General features: G+C 36.7%; 1 protein-coding gene across 13 annotated transcripts in view; it reads right to left on the bottom strand.

The window, feature by feature from the left end:
* The window catches only part of CDC42BPA (CDC42 binding protein kinase alpha), a 310508-nt gene that overhangs the window by 75517 nt on the left and 214113 nt on the right, over positions 1-20878 (bottom strand). For all 13 annotated transcript variants that reach the window (XM_045796507.2, XM_087859422.1, XM_045796498.2 and 10 more), the window contains 2 exons: positions 15478-15583; positions 6599-6723 (listed from right to left, as the gene is read on the bottom strand). In XM_045796507.2, the coding sequence (XP_045652463.1) occupies positions 6599-6723; positions 15478-15583 (231 nt within the window). The remainder of the gene's footprint in view (positions 1-6598; positions 6724-15477; positions 15584-20878) is intronic.

Raw genomic sequence — 20878 nt, forward strand, 5'->3', positions numbered from 1 at the left:
GAATAAAAGTAGTGAGAGTGGACATTCCTGTCTTGTTCCTGACTGCAGAGGAAAAGCTCTCAGTTTTTCCCCATTTAGGATGATATTAGCTGTGGGTTTTTCATATATGGCCTTTATTATGTTGAGGTATGTTCCCTCTAAACCTCTTTTATGAGGGTTTTTATCATGAATGTATGTTGTACTTTGTTAAATGCTTTTTCTACATCTACTGAAATGATCTTATGGATCTTGTCCTTTCTTTTCTAAGTGTGATGAATCATGGTGATGGATTTGAGAATACCGAACCAACCCTGCAAGTCTGGAATAAATCCCACTTGACTGAGGTGAATGATTTTTAAATGTATTGTTAGATTCAATTTGCTAGTATTTTGTTAACAATTTTTGCATCTGTGTTCGTCAGAGATATTGGTCTGTAGTTCTCTTTTTCTGTGGTGTCTTTATCTGGTTTTGGAATCAGGGTAATGCTGGCCTCCTGGACTGAATTTAGAAATTTTTCATCCTTTTCTATTTTTTGGAATATTTTGAGAAGAATAGGTATTAACTCTTCTTTAAATGCTTAGCAGAATTTGCCTGTGAAGAAATCTGGTCCTGGACTTTTGTTTGTTGGCAGTTTTTTCATTACAGATTTACTTCTTTGCTTGTTTTTGGTCTGTGAAAATATTCTATTTTTTTCTTGTTTCAGTTTTGGTAATTTTATATGTTTCTAGGAATTTATCCATTTCTTCTAGGTTGCCCAATTTGTTGGCATATAGTTTTTCATGATATTCTCTTATAATTGTCTGTATTTCTGTGGTGTGGGTTGTTATTTTTCCTCTCTTGTTCATGACTTTAATTATTTGGGTCCTTTCTCTTTTCTTTTTGATAAGTCTGGCTAGAGGCTTATCTTATCTATTTTAGTAAGTTTTTCAAAGAATCAGTTCCTGATTTCATTGATCTATTCTATTGTTTTTAAAGTTTCTATATCATGTATTTCTACTCTAATCTTTATTATTTCCTTCTTTCTGCTGGCTCTAGGCTTTGTTTGTTGTTCTCTTTCTAGCTCCTTTAGGTCTAAGGTTAGGTTGTTTGAGATTTTTCTTGCTTCTTGAGGTAGGCCCATATTGCTGCAAACTTCCCTCTTAGAACTGCTTAGAACTAAAACCCAGAGGTTTTAGACTGTTGTGTTTTCATTTGCGTTGTTTCAATGTATTTTTTTTTAAATTTCTTCTTGTATTTCCTGGTTGAGTCACTCCTTGTTTAGTAGTATGTTATTTAACCTCCATGTGTTTGTGGTCTTTGCAGTTTTTCTTGTAGGTAACTTCCAATTTCATAGTGTTGTGGTCAGAAAAGGTGTATCGTAGGACTTTGATCTTCTTGAATTTGTTGAGGCCTGTTTTGTGGCCTAATATGTGATCTATACTGGAAAATGTCCATGCGCACTTGAAAAGAATGTATATTCTGCTGTTTTATGATGGAAGGTTCTGAGTATATCTTGTGTTTATCTAGTCTAGTATGTCATTCAAAGACACTGTTTGCTTGTTGATGTTCTGTTTAGATGATCTGTCCATTGATGTAAGTGGGGTGTTAAAGTCCTATTATTGTATTATTATTGATTAGTTTTTTTTAATGTTTCCTATTATTTTATGTATTTGGGTGCTCCCATGTCTTGTGCATACTTATGACTGTTATATCTTCCTGTTGGATTGTCCCCTTTATTATGACATAGTGCCCTTTTTTGTCTCTTGTTGTTACAGTCTTTGTTTTAAAAGTCTACTTTGTCCAATTGAAGTATTGCTACTCCAGCTTTCTTTTGACATCCATTTGCAAGATAAATGTTTCTCCATCCCCTCACTTTCAGTCTGCAGGTGTCTTTAGGTCTAAAACGAGTCTCTTCTAGACAGCATACAGATGGACCTTGTTTATTAATCATCTGGTCACACTATGTCTTTTGATTGGAGCATTTAGTCCATTTATATCCAATGTAATTATTAATAGATATGTATTGTCATTTTATTACTTGTTTTGTGGTTGTTTCTGAAAATTTTTTCTGATCCCTTATTGTCTTTCTTTTTCACGGTTTGCTGATTTTCTTTAGTGATATATTTGGATTTCTTTCTCTATTTTTTGCATGTTTATTAGTGGTTTTTGATATGTGGTTACCATTAGGTTTGTATATAACCTCTTCTGCCTAAAGCAGTCTATATTGTTGACAGCTGTTTAAGTTTGAACACATTCTTTTCTCCTCTTCTCCCCTTGTTTTAGGTATATATCATTATATTTCATATCCTTTTTTTGTGAGTTCCTTGACTGCTTTTTTTTTTTTTTACAAAAATATTCATTTTTTACTGCTTTTGTGTTTCCTACCTTTATATTGTCACTTTTGGTATCTCCTTTCCACTCAGAGTCTCCTTTAATCTTTCTTGCAGGGCTGGTTTAGTGGTCATGAATTCCTTTAGTTGTTGTTTTTCTGGGAAACTGTCTCTCCTTCTATTCTGAATGGGAGTCTTGCTAGATAGAGTATTCTTGGCCGTAGATTTTTGGCACTCAGCACTTTGAATATATCAGACCACTTCCTTCTGGTTTGGCAAGTGTCTGCTGAAAAATCTCTTGCTAGCCTTGTGGGTTTTCCTTTTTATGATACTGACATCTTTTGTCTTGCTGCTTTTAAGATTTTTTATCACTGTATTTTGCAAAGTTAATCACAATCTGCCTTGGTGTGGGCCTGCTTTTGTTGATTTTGATGGGTGTTCTCTCTGCCTCCTGGATCTGTATGTTTGTTTCCCTCCCTAGATTAGGAAATTTTCAGCTATTATTTCTTCAAATTTTCTGCCCCTTTTTTCTCACTCTTCTTCCTCTGGGACTCCTATAATATGAATGTTACTGTATTTGATAGAGTCCCCTAAGTCTGTTCTCGTTTTGTATAATTCTTCTTTCTTTTGTTCAGCTTCACTGCTTTGCATTACTTTGTCTTCAATGTCATTAATTCATTCCTCTGCTTCTTCCAGTCTGCTGTTCATTGTATCAAGTGTGTTTCTAATCTTGTTTATTGCACTCTTCATCTCTGATTCTTTTTTAAACTTTTATCTCTGTGGTAAGGGTCTCAGTGATGTCCTCCATTGTTTTTCTGAAGTCCAGTGAGTATCTTTATGATCATTGCTTTAAATTCTCCATCAGACATATTACTTATATCTATTTTGCTTAGATCTCTGGCTGTGGCCTTATCTTGTTCTTATCCTTAGGATAAATTCTTCTGCTTCTCATTCTGTCTGAGTCCCCGCTTTCTTCTCTGTGTTAGAAAAGCCAGTTACGTCTCTTGTTCCTGACAGTAATGGCCTTATGAAGAAGGGGTCATGTAGTGCCCAGGGCCTGGGGCATCAGGGAGTGTCTCCAGTGTGTGCTGCCTGTGCTCTGCTGTTGTGTTCAGGTTGCTCTGTCCTTCAGGCCAGTCGTCTACAGAGGCTCTCCTTGCCTGCTGTGGGCAGTGTTTGATCCCTGGCCTGAATGTGGTAAGTTTTCATTAGGTTTGCTTTGGTCTGCTTGTGAAATGAGACCAATCACCACCTCCACTGGAACTGAGGCCCCATAAAATTCTGGTCAGAAGACATGGTACAGACAAGGGTCTGTGCTAGTCTTAAGGGGGATGGGCCACCACACTACAGCTGAGGTAAGTGTGACTGAGAAGGGCAGTTCCACCAGAGCACCTGGGGGTGGGGCTTGGCGGAACCAAGTTAGGCAGGCAGTATCTTCCCACAAGTGGCTCTGTGTTTATGCTGAGGGGCCAGGGAGGGAAATGGTACAGCCAGCTCCTTTTGTTCTCAGAGAGGTCTCTCCATGAATGCTGTCTCTCTGGGCTGCACTCCAAGAAGAGCAAATAACCTCCCCATTGTGCACCCCAGGCACTCTTCAGATTGTTGTTTCCATGCCATCTGCCCCTGGGTTGTTTGTCTGCCTTCTTTCCAAGAGCAGTGCAGTACCCTCCAGGCTCTATTCCAGCCAAGCCTGATGACCTTTAAAACTCCAGTCTTCAAGACCTGCTTGCTTTCAAAAACTCAAGAAATTCAGCCCCTCTCATCTTCTAAGCCAATGGCTATGGGGAGATGTTCTCCTTGTGCATTCCCATGTGCTCCTCTCTCTCCCCCTTCTCTGTGACTATGGCTACCTCCCTTCTGCAGCAGCCAGGATTCGTTTCTTCCCTAAACCATGTCTCCACACTTCCTACCTTTTTCAATGTGGCCTCTTCTCTCCCTTTAATTGTGGAGTTTGTTTTGTCAGTCTTCAGTTCAATTTCTGGGGTATTTAGTATGATTTGACAGTTATCTAGCTGTATTTGTGGGACGAGGTGATCCTAGGGCCCTCCTACTCCACCACCATCTTCCTGTCTCCAGCATCACTTCATTTTTTAATATACCAAAACTGAAAAACTCAAAATAGCCTGAGACTCTTAACCTTTTTAAGAGTGGACAGAATATCTCAGATTTAACATTCAAGTAAGTGAATACTTACTTGTGAATACTCTATGAACACGGAGTATATCTTTTACTTTTGCCCTATTAGGAATTTAATAATTAATTATCTAATATATTGGCCCATTTAAAAAAAATTTTTTAAAGATTTTTTAAAGATTTTTTTAAAGATTCTATTTATTTATTATTCTATTTATTTATTAATATACCAAAACTGAAAAACTCAAAATAGCCTGAGACTCTTAACCTTTTTAAGAGTGGACAGAATATCTCAGATTTAACATTCAAGTAAGTGAATACTTACTTGTGAATACTCTACGAACTTGGAGTATATCTTTTACTTTTGCCCTATTAGGAATTTAATAATTAATTATCTAATATATTGGCCCATTTAAAAAAATTTTTTTAAAGATTCTATTTATTTATCGAGAGAGAGGGAGAGCATGAGCAGGGGGAAGGGCAGAGGGAGGGAGAGGGGGAGAGAGAGAGAGAGAGAGAAGCCTAAGCAGACTCTGTGCTGAGCACTTGGAGCCCAACACCAGGCTCAATCTCATCACCCTGAAATTACGACCTGAGCCGAAACCAAGAGTCGGATGCTTAACTGACTGAGACACCCAGGTGCCCTAATATATTAGCTCATTTCTAAATAACAGCTTTTAAGCAAACTGACTTGTTTGCATTCCTGGTATCTTCTGCGCATTTCACTTGAATGTGAAAAGCCTAAAATGAGTGTTTTGTGGTATCATTTAAAAACTTTCACCTTCATCCTTTCTACTAACCCTTTCCAGAGAGTCTACATTTCAAGCTTCTCTCCCTTGCTAGAACCACTGCCCATTCCATCTGAACCCATCATGCCTGTCACTGGAAAAGAAGTGATCTAGGAACTCAGGCTCTGGCCAAATCATCTTTTTCTTCTGTAAAGTCATTTTCAGCAACGGCTTAACTGTACATTTGATTACATAATAATGGAGTTGTAAGTGAAAAGTCATAATTTTTGATATTATAAGCTTGGCTAAAGATTAGAATAATTTTGCTTCAGAAATGTAGACCTGATGACAAGGTCATAAATTTAACGTTAGTGAACCATTAACTGTACTATATTGTTTGGAATACAACCAAATTCCACAATTTGGGCATTTTCATTTAGATATGCACTGTATAGTCACATTCATAAGCCAAAGATGAATGAACATAAGAGCTCTATAGTTCAGTCTACATCAAAATACTTGAGTCATTTGGGTAAGATCACTTAAAAAGACACTGTTTATCCATTTCCAATTTTATGTAATATGGAGGGTATAAATCTGCAATAAATAGGAAAATGGAAAAAATGCTTAAAGAACCAAAATAAGAGTATGAGAAACTAAAATTCCCACCAAAGGATTGGTCTACAGATACACAAAGAAACTAGTTTTCATATAAATTAAACATGTATGAAGGGCCAAAAAGAATTAAAAAATTGAAAATATAAAAATTAAGAAAATACATTTTTCTTAGAAAATAAAGTCCCTGTTGGATTCAATTTTCTTCGTGTTTTATAAAAATATACATTTTTATAAATGCCAGAATCATTTAATGAAATAATTAACATGGAAAGTTACTAAGGTAATTCATTCTACATTGAATCCTAAGAGTTTAAAGAGTAGTTATTAAAATGAAACTGTAACCATGTAAGGTTTTTATGATGACGTGTGCATCGATGTGTTGTAATTATGAAAGAAGGTGATAGCACAACATCTTCAGGTTCAAGATTTTTCTCCAGGCTGCCTCTTTCTTAATCACAAATATAGCAATTTTGGTCTTAGAAAGGAACTCCTATAGCTAGTGAATGAGATTCTTCAGTTCTTTAAAGACCAACGGTCTTAAAATAACATTTTCATTTCCTAGAAATCACAGCTTTCAATGAAACTGTGGAACGCTGACATGGGATACTAGCTGCAGTTGGGGAAAAGAGGAACATAACAGAAGAACCCAAATCAATAATAAATAACAGGTCAGTAATAAACGTATGCTTTTCAGGGAAACTCATTTTTCAAAGCCAAAAAAAAAAAAGAAAAAAAGAGAAAAAAATCATGTAAGTAGCCTTCTGGAATTCATGCCAACTTGACCATATGTCCAAAATCACCCATAAAAACACATTTAAAAAGAGTACTCACCACTGAATTATTTCTGTGATTTGGGCTTCCCAATGTGCAACTGATTCTTTCTTGTCTGCTAGGTCTTTTACCTCTTCTTCTAACTGCTGGTTGCGCATACTTAAGTTCTCATACAAAGTGGTGAGCTGAAAGGCAGTTTTAAGACACTTAAAGACACATCTGTAACTTTTAGGAACAGGAATACAAGGTGCTCAGATGCCTCTTGTTAAATCTAACTCACCATATTCCACTAAAAAACGTTTGTCTTCCTGATTCCTTCTTATGATATACCCTTCTGGTCACTGAATTTGGAAACATCAAATATTCTGAATTCTCCTCTGCCTTTGCTTTTCCCTTACTCCCTACACTGAATTGCTTCCATTTGCGGACATTCTCCAGTTGCCTGAAAACTCCCCAGGTTCCACTGGTAACAACATCTCTTTTTTTTTCTTGGTCTGTAAATGTCTCCATGTCATCCTCTATTTAATATAACACCTTATAAAGAATTTCAAGCATATACAAAAATGGACAGTATAAGTTAATTCCCAAGAGCCCACAGCCAACTTCAACAATTATCACCTCAATGCCGGTCATTTCATTTGCATCTTGTCTTCTTACCTCTTCCTCCTGAATTACTTTGAAATGAATACCAGACATCTATAATTTTACCCATATACATTTCTGTGTATATCTCTTGCAAATAAGGCTCTTTCAAAAGATAACAGTATTATCATACTTAAAAAATTTAATGAGTTTCCTTATATCACATAGGTAGTAATAGTTCAAATTTCCAGTTACCTCAAAATATCAAAAAGCTTAACAGTTTATTAAATTGAATCATGATACCAACAATTAACCACAGCTTAATGGCTCCCATATCTTTTAAGTCTCTTTTATTTATAGTTCTTAGTCCTTTGGGTCCCTATACTACAATACCAGAGATTAGGTAGTTTAAATATGAAACATTTATTTCTCAGTCTTGAGGCTAGAGAGTCCAAGATCAGATTCAATGTCTGGTGAGGTCTGCTCTTGGTTCACAGATGGTGGTCTTCTGGCTGCGTCCTCACGAGGTGGAAGGTGTGAGGGGGCTCTCCAGGGAGAGTTCTCATAAAGATAATAATCCCACCATAAGGGCTCCACCTCACGACCTAATCACACCTCCCAAAGGCAGCACCTCCTCCTACGATCACATTGGGGGTTAGGTTTCAACACGTGAATTTCAGGGGACACAAACATTCTGTCCATAGCATTCCCCTCCAGTACTTTCATTTTTCTTGTAATTTATTTGTTGAAGAAAACGTGTTTTTTGTCCTGCAGAGTTTTCTACAGTCTGAATTTCTGCTTTCATTTTTGAAAGACATTTTTTGCTGTATAGAACATTCCAGGCAATTACTATCCTCCAGCACTTTGAAAATGTCATTCCTTTTTATTTCCTATTTTGATTCTTTCATGGATTTCATTTTTTTTCTGTTGGGAAGTCAACTTTCAGTTTAACTTTTGTTCATCTGAGTATAATGTGACTTTCTTCTCTGGCTGCTTTTAGGATTTTCTTTGACTGCTGGTTTCAGCAGTTTTTCTATGATGTCTCTAAGTGGGATTTAATATCTATTTATCACCTTTAGGGTTTGTAACATTTCTTGAATTTGTACCTAAATGTTTCTCATAGGTTTTAGAAAATTATGGGCCATTAATTCTTCAAATACTGCTCTGCCACAGTCTCTCTATCCTCTCCATCTGGGGGAGCAAGTATTTGTACATCAGATCTTTTCATTACGTCCCCTTGGTCTTTGTCCTTTTTTATGTATTTCCATCCTCTTTAATCTCTACCCATACTTTAGTCTGAATTTTTTTTACTCATCCACTCTTTTCTTCAGCTCTTTCCAGTCTGCTGTTAAAATCTTCTATTGGGCATTTCAGTTACTTTAGTTTTTACTTCTAGAAGTTTGATCTGACTCTTTTGCATACGTTCCAGCTGTCTGCTGAAATTCTTCATGTCTTCCATTTTCTATCATACAGTTATTATAAAATTTCATTTATGAAAATTCTGATGGGAATCCCTGTGGGCTTGCTTAGACAGACTGCCTAGTTTGTTGGTTTGTTTTTTTTTTTCGTTTTTCTTTCCTTATTTTGTTTTTGGTATTATATTTTTACTCTTGGTTTACAGTGATTTAGTTGTAGCTCCTAGTATGCATGGTAATTGTTTGAATGTATGCCACACATTTTGTATAAATATCTTAGAGGTAATTTGAGGCTCTGTATACTATCTTCCTCCAGAGAGTATTTACCTTTACTTCTGGCAGGCATTAAAAGACTCAAGATAAATCAGGTATTGAGTTACTTGGAGGCTAGGTTTCAGTCAGTGAGAGGTCTCATCTCTTTCTGGTTCACTCTTATTCCTAAAATGTAGCCTTTCAATGAGTCCAACTGAAAGCTTGTATTCATTTCTTCAAACTTGTGGGACTGTGGAATACTGTGCTCAGCTTCCTGGATCCTCAGCTACAGCTTTCATATCAGCAAATGCCTCAAGAGGAAAGGTAGCATTGAGTGCTAGGCTCATCTCTCTGCACTACTCCTCTAAGGATGTCAGTCAGTGATGATAGCTGCCTTCTTATCTCTCCAATGCCTTCCTGCAGGTAAATACTATAGGAAATAGTCCTACCATATTAAGACAATTTTTTGAAAAATCCAGCTCTTGGTGAGGTGGTGGGTATGATATAAGCTAATCTGTCATAATCTGAAGCAAGATAAATATTTGCATTCAATTTTTATTTTATGGCTACAGTTTTTCTCATAAATGGTCTCAATTTGCATTAGTTACTACTATTCCTTCTTGCTTTTTGGAATGTTTATAGAGATACTGTGTTCATTTCTTTTTGATTACTCAATCTGAAGGAGGTGAGTTTTTCCTAGAAGAGTTATTTACAGGTTTGTGGGGATGAGGGGCCAGGTGATGGTTAATTTTCTGTGTTAATCTGACTGGGCCTTAGGGTGCCAACATGCCGGATCAAACATTACCCTGGGTGTGTCTGTGAAGGTGCCTCTGGGTGAGATTAACATTTGAATCAGGAGACTGAATAAAGCAGATTGCCTTCCCTAACACAGGGGGGCCAATCAATCAGCTAAAGGCCTACAGAACAAAAAGGCTGACCCTAGGGAGTGAGATGACTAGGAGGGAACTTCTCCTGCCTAAATGCCTTCAAGCTGGGAGGTTGTTTTTTCCTGTTTCTGTACTCTTATTGAAACAGCAACTCTTCCTGGGTCTCAAGGCCTTTGGACTTGAACTGAAACTATATGGTAGGCTCCCTGGGTCTCTAGACTGCAAACTACAGATCTTGGGACTACTTGTCAGCCTCCAAAATTAGGTGAGCAAATTCCTTACAATAAATGTCTTAACATATATATATATGTGTGTGTGTGTGTGTGTGTGTGTGTGTGTGTGTGTGTGTGTGTATATATATATACACATCTGTGTGTATGTTTGGTTCAGTTTCTAATACAGGCTAAAACCATGTTTTAAGTCAGGGGTCTGCAAACTCTTCAATAAAAAATTAGATAGTACATATTTTTCGCTTTGTGGGCCACACATGGTCTCCATCACATCTTATTCTTCTTAGAAAAGCTTACTTAAAAGTTACATAAAAATTCTTCTTAGTTCGTGGGTCATAAAGAAACAGTCTGAGAGCTGGATCTGGCTACAGGTCACAGTGTGCCAATTCCCCCATTTAAATTGGTCAAGAATGACCCAGGGTTGTTCTCATTTGGTTTTGGCCTGTACTTCTGTTAGACACAGACAGTTTTGGCACAAGTCACAATGCAATTTTATTTCTCCCCCTCTATCAAAGGAGCACAGCTGTAATTTCCTGTTGAACCCTACCTCCAACCTCACTGTCTTCTCAGAAGGTAATGGGGTCCAGAGAAGCTATCAGTGCCAACATACACCCGTACCTGCCCCTTGGGAATGAGGGATTTAAGTTCCGTACCTCAAGATGTACCACTTAACCTCTGAGAAAGTACTTTACCACCTATTTTCTTTTTACAGATTTACTGAGGTATAATTTACATACAATAAAATTTATCCATTACAAGTGTATGGTTCAAGGATTTTTAATAAATTTAAACAGCTGTGAATGATCACCACAGTCCAGTTTTGGTATACTTCCAATAGGAGAAATCTCCCCACTGCTGGTTTGCAGTCAGTCCTGGCTTCCACCCTGAGTTCCAGGCATTGCTGATCTGTTTTCTGTTTCTATACTTTTGCTTTTCCAAGAAATTTAATACCAATGAAATCCTACAACATGTAGTTTTTTTTTTCTTTCACTCATCACAATATTGAGGTTCAACCACAGTATTGCATGTATCAGAAATCCACTCCTTTTTCCAGCTGAGTGGTATTCTATATACGGGAAATAGTAAACTTCATTTGCTCATTCACTAACTAGTTGATAAGCATTGGTACTGTTCCTAGTTGTTTGCGATTGTGAATAATGATGCTATGAACACTCATACACAAGTCTTTAAAAGGACTATGTTTTCAGCTCTCTTAAATAAATATCTACATGAATTTCTGGGTCACATGGTAAGGGTATGCTTACCTTTTTGAGAACTTTTGAAACTATTTTCTAAAGTGGCTATACCACCATCGGACGCTGCTACAAGCAGTGTATGAGTTTCAGTTCCACCACATCCTTGCCAACAGTTGGTATGGTCACTCTTACTGATTCCACTCATTCTTGAGGGTGTACAACAGTATGTAACTGTGGTTTTAGCTCTCATTTTCCTAATGATATCGAACATCTTTTCACGTGCTTGTCATTCATAGATCTTTCATGAAATGTCTACTCAAAGTTTTTCCCCATTTTTTCACTGGGCTGTTTGCATTATTTATTATTGAGTGTTAAGTTCTTTCTATATTTTGAATGTGTTTCTTATCAGGTAAGTGATTTGCAAATGTTTCCTCCTCATCTGTGTCTGTCTTTTGGTTTTCCTAATGTTGTCTTTAAATTGTGATGAAGTACAGTTTATCATTATCTTTCTCTCGTGGGTTGTACTTTTACTATGTATCTATGAAATCTTTGACTAACCGTAAATCATGAAGGTTTTCTCCTATGATTATCTCTCACATTTCAGTTTATGATTCACTTTGAGCTAATGTTTTTATATGGTAAGAGAATTTAAATTTTTTTTTTTTTTTTTTGCACATGGATATCCATGTGTTCCAGCACCATTTGTTGAAAAGATTATCCATCTCCCATTGATCTGCCTTGGCACTTTTGCTGAAAATCGATCGGCCATAAATATGAGGGCTTATTTTTAGACCATTACCCTATGGTTCCATCATGCCAATACTAATAGTAAGTTTCAAAAGACTGTCAGATAAATCCTCTAGTTTTTGTTGCACAAGGCTATTATAGGTCTTTTGTATTCCCAAATAAATTTAAGGATAAGCTTCTCAATTCCAGAGCCTACCAGAATTTTGATAATGTGAATTTACACATTAAAGTAGACTTAAGGTCCTAAAATTCCAAGTCTTTTGACCCATTACAGGGTACATCTCTCCATCTGTTTAGATCTTCCTTCATTAATTTCAGCAATGTTTTGTAGTCAGTTGTTTTTGACAACTGTGTCCACTTGAAATTTTTTTTTCTTGAGAGGATTCGACAGTCTCTTCACGTTGGCATAGACAGAAGTTTATCGGCTGTTTTTGAAAAATTTTTTGCAGATGCAATGTCTTCACTAATTCCTACAACACATTATTTTTGATTATCATTGCTTTTGACAGCCCTCCCAACTAACTGGTGAGTGAGGTCAGCTAGACATTTGCAGGAAGGAGAGGAAATGCAGATTTTGGAAGGTCATGTTACAATAGCTACAAGTAGTTTTAAGTAGACTTGTTTGGTATGAGAGAAATGCTAATCTTTTCATTATTACTGAATGAAAGCATGGACTCTGGAGCTAGCCTGCCTGTGTTCAAATTCCATCTGGCCACTTCCTACTTCTCTGATTAGGAAAGGAGTCTCATCCCTCCCTGCCTCAGTTTCCTCATCTATCAAATGGCAAGAGTAATAGGGTACACCTCACAGAGTTTTTTTGAGGATTAAATGATTTATATAAAGTAATTCAGAAGAGAACCTGCACTTAGCAAATTCTACCCAAGTATCAGTTTAATTTTGCTTGTTTGGGAATGAGAAGATTTTACTATTTGTACCTTGACATATCTGGCTTATAGTATGGAATAGTATAGTATAGAATATGGAAACATGCTCATGACATTTCAAGTGAAAGGCATATTAGAAAATGGAATGCATGTATGACTGCACCTATGTAATAATATTTATACAAACAAAACCTGGAAAGGAATATATAAAATTAAAATAGTTGTTTTGTGGTAACGAGGTCATGGGTAACTTTTATGTAATTTTTATAATTTTGTTTTTTTGTAAATAATAATTTAAGAACAAGATACAAATAACACTTTTCCTTATAGGAAGCCATTTACTTTCACTCCCTAACATACATGGCTAATTTTATTTGCAATAAGTTATCTTTTAATAAAAAGTGAAACTTAACAGGGGCACCTGGGTGGATCAGTCAGTTAAGAGTCCGACTCTTGATTTCAGCTCAGAGCACAATGACCTCAGAGTGATGAGATCAAGCCCCACCCCCCTCTTGGGCTCTGCGCTGGGCATGGAGCCTGCTTAAGATTCTTTTTCTCCCTCTGCCCCCACTCCCCCTCCACCCCCCCTCCCCGACTCGTGCATGCTCTCTAAAAAAAAAAAAAAAAAAAGTGAACTTAGGGAGAGAGAGAATCCAAGCAAGCTCTATGCCTAACGTGGAGCCTGAGTTGGGGCTTGATCTCATGACCCTGAGATCATGACTTGAGCTGAAAGCAAGAGTCCGATGCTTAACTGACTGAGTCACCCAGGCACCCCTTTTTAGTTTTCTTTTAAGTTTTAATTTTTGGAATCTAAAAATGTGAATGTGACAATCTAATCATAGTATTAATTAAATAAATTTCAAAATTAACATAATAGTTGCTTTCTGGCTTCTATACCAGAAGTTCTGCTGAGAAGAAATTCGGCTCTCCTCACTCAGGTTCCAGACACAAGAGTTGGTATAGCAATGGCAAAAGTATTCTTTTGTTATCCCTCTTGATGAAAAAACACAGTTCAAATCAAATCAGAAAATAAATGAACAGAAAGAAAGAGGGAAGATGCTCAGTTAAGGTGAACTGAGAGTTCAGGAGGAAGAGAAGCAAAGGCTGTAAAAGGAACAAAAATAGAGAAGAGACTTAAAAAGCAGCAGAACCCAGATCCAAGACTAACTATTTCCTTGTTATCATTTGTCATTAAATATTTGCCTACCATACGAATTTGCTCTCAAAGTTCTACTCATCCTTCATCATACCTTTCAATTTAGTAAGAAAAGGTGATGTTCTACTTTTATTAACTTAGGAGACAGGTTTTTATTTTTATCCTTTGTGTCTCATCAGAATCAAAAGAGTACTGCTTACAAATTATCTCTAAATGTGTATTTCTGGTGAACTCGGCAGAACTTTATGGTTACTAATGAAATAAAACCAAGGGTGAATACAAGATTTGATCTACAATTTGATTGTTATTTAGTACAATTTTTCTTGAACTATGTATGTTTTTTGCTAGGTAATTTGTTTAGAAACTTCAAGCAGAGAGGCCTTCTAGAGTTTCATTACATTTCTTACATCGAGGTAACTCTTAACAGAAATTTAAATTCTGTCTAATAGACAAAAATAATGTTTAATTTTATAGTCATATTAGTCAAACACATGAAATAACAATTATGTGGCCTATTGGGATAAAATTCAGATATTGTTAGTTTTATTTTTATGGAAATAACAAGAGTTACATGATAACCTTCATTTACTCTTTGTCCTTTAAACAAAACATTCACACTACTTACTGTCTCTGGCCACTTCCCACAGTGTCTGTGTACATCACCTCCATAAGACTTTATGAAATGGACAAATGGAGCTGTTTCTCAAATAGTTTTCAAGCAAACAAGCAAAGTCATTATTAAATGTGTAAAGAACCAAACAATCTCTCTTTTATGACTATTTATAGTCATGGTCTTTCAATCTGTCATTAGAATAACTAATAATAGAACAAAATATTTTTACTGGAGGAAAATCCTACAAATCATTATAAAACACAATTACCCAAATGTTCTTAATTAAATATAAGAACACACAATGAAACGTCTGGATAATATTAGGTTTTTTTTTGCTTTTAAACAACTGTTTGTTAAGAACCAACAGAAGAAATGCAGAACGGCAGTTCAAGAAATCTTAGCTACTAAACAGAAAAACATTCCTTTTAAGTATTTGACATTTTGTTCATAAATCTGGCTGAGCCTAAGTTTAATCTTTGGTTCTGCTCTTTACTCAAGCTATAGTGGTTTAGGCAGGGTTGGTTTCTCTGGATTCCTACCTACCAATGATATTATTTCTAGCTCCTAGCAGTTCTTCATCTGAACAGGACATCATAGTTGTCAAAACTTCTCCAGTTCGGCCTAAATGTTTCTGCTCTTGCAAAGGGCCAGCTTAACCCCAACAGCCATGAAAGAGTAAGTGCCAAATATGAGAGGAAAGAGTGAAAAAGAGAATAAATGGAAAGTGAAATAAAGAATAGAGGCTCAAAAAATAAATGTCACAAAGAATAAGATGAGAAAAGCAAAACCCTCTCTCCGGAATTCCTGTACAGACTGTTGTAATGAAAACTCGCCTGTACCTTCCAAGTAACCCTAGTGTATAAGGAGGAATATTAAACCCATTGTGCATCAAATAGAAAATTAGATCTACAATTTCTATCACAGTGCTGAACATCTAGCACGTGCTCAGGGAATATAAATTAGATTGTATCACTCACCTTATCAAGTTCACTTGTCAGTTTTTTATTTTCTTCAGTTAATAATACTTTTTCTCGCTCATACTGCTGTTTGAACTCATTTTCAAATTCTTCCCTTTCACTTTGACTAACACAATTTGAAACAAACGAAGGAAAAAAAAAAAGGAATGGAATTAGAGTTGCAATAACGGTATCCCCGACTGGCTACTGTACCGTCTGGTTTTATTCTGAAAAGTCACGTATCTTAAATGTGCCAAATCCCAATCTTCACCCTTAAAATTAAAAGTCACAATCACTTTCTTTTAATTAATACACTTGTCTACCTAACAACATCTACTTTGTTTTCCATTTGAAAATCTGAGAAGACACCTATTTTTGTAGACTTCATGACTGTACTCACCTTATTTGGTTGTGTATGTACCAGAAAGTTTGGGAAAATGAAGAGGTCAGGGAAAGATGGGGACACATGGGCCCCAACACGATTCCTTATACTCAGCTCAAGATTGCTAGCAAACCCTCAGTGAAATTTCCAATAGTTCTCTCAATATATTCAGCCCTTCCTTCCTTCATACCTAATTACCAACCTACCTACACATATGCATATAAACACAACAAATTTAACATTATAAAACTTATTTAAAATCATAGTTCTGAGGGGTACAACTGATTCACCCTTAGAGGTAAACATAGTGCTAAAAGACTTTTTGGAAACCACCTAAGGGAGAAAGGGGAATCAGTTCTCAAACACTGAATTGAAATGCAGATGAAGAGGCTTATATTCTAAACAACAAATGAGTCAATGAAGAAATCAAAGAAATTAAAAAAAAATACATGGAGACAAATGAAAATGAAAACACAATGGTCCAAAATCTTTGACACAGAAAAAGCAGTTCTAAGAGGGAAATATCCAGTGATACAGGCCAACTCAAGAAATAAGAAGCTCAAATAAACAATCTAACTTTATACTTAAGTTAGAAAAAAAAAAGGCAAATGAAATCCAAGGTGAGTAGAAGAAAGGAAATAATACAGACCAGAGCAGAAATAAATGAAATAGAGATTAAAAAAAAAAAAGGAAAAAACCTATAATGAAACCAAAAACTGACTCTTTGAAAAGATAAACAAGACTGATAAACCCTTACCCAGACTCATGAAGAAAAAAGACTCAAATACATAAAACCAGAAACAAAAGAGAACTGACACCACACAAATACAAGAGAATTCTATGAAAAATTATATGCCAACAAATTGGACAAACTAGAAGAAATGGATAAATTCCCAGAAACACACTATCTTCCAAACTGAATCAGGAAGAAACAAAAAATCTGACAGGCCAATTACTAGTAACAAAATTGAATCAGTAATCAAAACACTTCCCCAAAATAAAAGTCCAGGACCAGATGGCTTAGCATGTGAATTCCACCAGACATTTAAAGAAGAGTTAATACCTAACTCTTCTCTGTTATAAAAAATAGAAGAGGACAGAAATTTTCCAAACACATTCTATAAGGCCAGCATTACCCCGATACCAAAACCAAAGACACTACAAAAAAGAGAACTACAGGCCAATACCCCTGATGAACATGGTTATAAAAATGTTCAACAGGGGCGCCTGGGTGGCACAGCGGTTAAGCGTCTGCCTTCGGCTCAGGGCGTGATCCTGGCGTTATGGGATCGAGCCCCGCGTCAGGCTCCTCCACTATGAGCCTGCTTCTTCCTCTCCCACTCCCCCTGCTTGTGTTCCCTCTCTCACTGGCTGTCTCTATCTCTGTCAAATAAATAAATAAAATCTTAAAAAAAAAATGTTCAACAAAATAGCAGCAAACCACATTCAACAATACATTAAAAGGATCATTCACCATGATCAAGTAGGATTTAGTCTGGAATGTAAGGATGGTTCCATATACACAAATCAATCAACATCATACACCACATCAAGAAAATGAAGGATAAAAATTGTATAATCATCTCAAAAGATGCAGAAAAAGCATGTGACAAAATTCAACTTTCTATTCATGCTAAGCCCCTCAACAAACTGGATTTAGAGGGAACACACCTCAACATAATAAAGGCCATCTATGAAAACCCCACAGCTAACATCCTCCATAGAGGGAAAAAACTGAGAGCTTTCCCTGTAAGGTCAGAAACAAGACAAAGGGGGCGCCTGGCTCAGTTGTTGAGTGTCTGCCTTTGGCTCAGGGCGTGATCCTGGTGTCTTGGGATCAGGCCTGCATCGGGCTCCCTGCTGGGAGCCTGCTTCCTCCTCTCCCACTCCCCCTACTTGTGTTCCCTCTCTCGCTGGCTGTCTCTCTGTCAAATAAATAAATAAAACCTTAACCAAAAAAAACAAAAAAAGAAACAAGACAAGGATGTCCACTCTTACCACTTTGTTTCAACATAGTACTGGAAGTTGTAGCCACAGCAAACAAAGAAAAAAAAGTACCCAGAAATTGGCAGCATTTCATTAATACACTGATAACAAAGTAGGAGGAGGAGAAATTAAGAAAACAATTGCATTTACAATCACACCAAAAAGAATAAATAAAATAGCTAGTAATAAACTTAACCAAGCTGGTGAAAGACCTGTACTCTGAAAACTATGAATGAAACTGAAGATGATGCAAACAAATGGAAAGACAGTCCATGCTCATGGACTGGAAGAATTAATATTGCTGAAATGTCCATACTAACCAATCTACAGATTCAGTGCAATACCCACGAAAGTGGCAACAGCATTTTTCACAGAACTAGAACATGTAATACTAATATTTGTATGGCACCACAAAAGACCCCAAGCAGCCAAAGCAATCTTGAGGAAGAAGAACAAAGCTGGAGGCATACTACAAGATTTCAAGATATACTACAAAGTTGTAGAAATTAAAGCAGTAACGTACTGACACAAAAATAAACACATGGATCAATGGAACAGAGACCCCAGAAATAAACCCACACATAGATGATCAATTCATCTATGATAAAGGAGGCAGGAATATACAATGGGGAAAAGACAGTCTCCAGTAAATGGTGCTGGGAAAACTGGACAGCCACATGCAGAAGAATGAAACTGGACTACTTTCCCACACCATACATAAAAATAAACTCAAAATGGATTATAGATTAAATGTGAGACCTGATAAAATTCCCAGAAAAGAACACAGGCAGTAATTTCTCTGACATTGGCCACAGCAATATTTTTTTAGATATGCCTCCTAAGACAAGGGAAACAAAAGCAAAAAAACCCAAAAATAAAAAAAAAAAAAACTGTTGGGAGTACATCAAAATAAAAAACTTGCACAGTGAAGGAAACCATCATCAAAACTAAAAGGCAACCTACTGAATGGGAGAAGATATTTGCAAATGACATATCCAATAAGGGGTTAATATCCAAAACATACAAAGAACGTACACAAGTCAACACCAAAAAAACCAAGTAATCCAATTAAAAAATGGGACGAGGACCTGAATAGACATTTTTCTAAAGACAACATACAGATGGCCAACAGACACATGAAAAGATGCTTAACATCACTGATCATCAGAGAAATGCAAGTCAAAACCACAATGAGATATCACCTCACACCTGTCAGAATGGCTAACAATAAAAAAGACAAGAAATTAGTGTTGGCAAGGATGTGGAAAAAAAAAAAAGGAACCCTTGTGCACTGTTGGTGGAAACGCAAAATGGTGCAGCCATAGAGGAAAACAGTATGGAGGTGCCTCAAAAAATTAAAAATAGAAACACCATATGATCCAGTAATTCCACTATTGGGTATTTACCTGAGGAAAATGAAAACACTAATTTGAAAAGATATATGCACCGTTCTGTTTACTGCAGCATTATTTACAAAGCGAAGATATGGAAGCAACCTAAGTGCCCATCAATAGGCAAATGGATAAGGACGATGTGGTATATACACACACAACGGGCTATTACACAGCTGTAAAAAGGGATGAGATCTTGCCATTTGTGGTAACATGAATGGGTGTAAAGGGTATTAAGCCAAGTGAAAGAAGCCAGACCTAGAAAGACAAACAACATATGATTTCATCACATGTAGAATCTAAGAAACAAAACAAAGGAACAAACAAATGAAAAGTGGAATCAGACCCATAAACACAGAGAACTGATGATTGCCAGAAGGGGCGTGGAGGATGGGCAAAATGGGCCAGGCAGAGTGGGAGGTGCAGGATTCCAGTTACGGAATGAATAAGACATAGAAATAAAAGGCACAGCCTAGGGAATCGAGTCAATGATACTGAAATGGCCATACAGTGATGGTAGCTACACTGCTGAGAACAGCATAACCTGTAGAGAAGGTGAATCACCATGTTCTACACCTGAAACTAAGGTAACACTGTGTGTCAACTTATACTCAATAAAAAAAAATTTTTTTTAAAGAGGCTTATATCTTAGCAGTAACTGAAATTCAGCGTGGATCTGTTCTGGGTAATTTCATATGGTTGATTTCAAGTCAACAAAGAACTTAAATAATGGCTAATTTTATTTTATTTTTTTTTTAAGATTTTATTTATTTATTTGACAGAAAGATAGCCAGTGAGAGAGGGAACACAGGCAGGGGGAGTGAGAGAGGAAGAAGCAGGCTCCCAGCGGAGGAGCCTGATGTGGGGCTCGATCCCAGGACTCCAGGATCATGCCCTGAGCCGAAAGCAGACGCTTAACGACTGAGCCACCCAGGCGCCCCTTAAGTAATGGCTAATTTTAAACACGTAATCTTAAAAACCTCTTACATCACTATATTAGCGAATATAAATGAAATTATAATCTAAATTATAAATTCTGGGAAAATAGATCATCCTGTGTACGGGCAAACATGCACTTTAAAAAAATTATCAAAAGTCAAAAGTTAGTTATGTTTGCATCCCAATGTTTATAGAGAATGTTCACAATGGCCAAAATATGGGAAGAGCCCAGATGTCCATCGATGGATGAATGGATAAAGAAGATGTGTGTACACACACACACACACACACACACACACACACACACACACAAACAGGAATATTACTCAGCCATCAGAAAGAAATGAAATCTTGCTGTCTGCAATGATGTGGATGGAGTTGGAGTGTATTATTATACTAAGCAAAATAAGTCAGTCAGAGGAAGACAAATACCATATGATTTCACTAATATGTGGAATTTAAGAAACAAAACAGAGGATCATAGGGCAAAGGAAGAAAAAATAAAAGATGAAAACAGAGGAGACAAACCATAAGAGACTGTTAATTAGACTGATGGTTGCTGGAGGGGAGAGGGTGGGGGGAAGGGGTAGCTGGGTGATGGGCATTAAGGAGGGCACGTGATGTGATGAGCACTGGGTGTTACATGCAACTGATGAATCACTGACCTCTACCTCTGAAACTAGTGATACGCTATATGTTAACTAACTTGAATTTAAATGAAATT

The sequence above is a fragment of the Ursus americanus genome, chromosome 2 (genome assembly GCF_024610735.1).
Source record: "Ursus americanus isolate L20-20 chromosome 2, mUrsAme1.1.p, whole genome shotgun sequence".
In the NCBI taxonomy this organism is placed as follows: Eukaryota; Metazoa; Chordata; class Mammalia; order Carnivora; family Ursidae; genus Ursus; species Ursus americanus.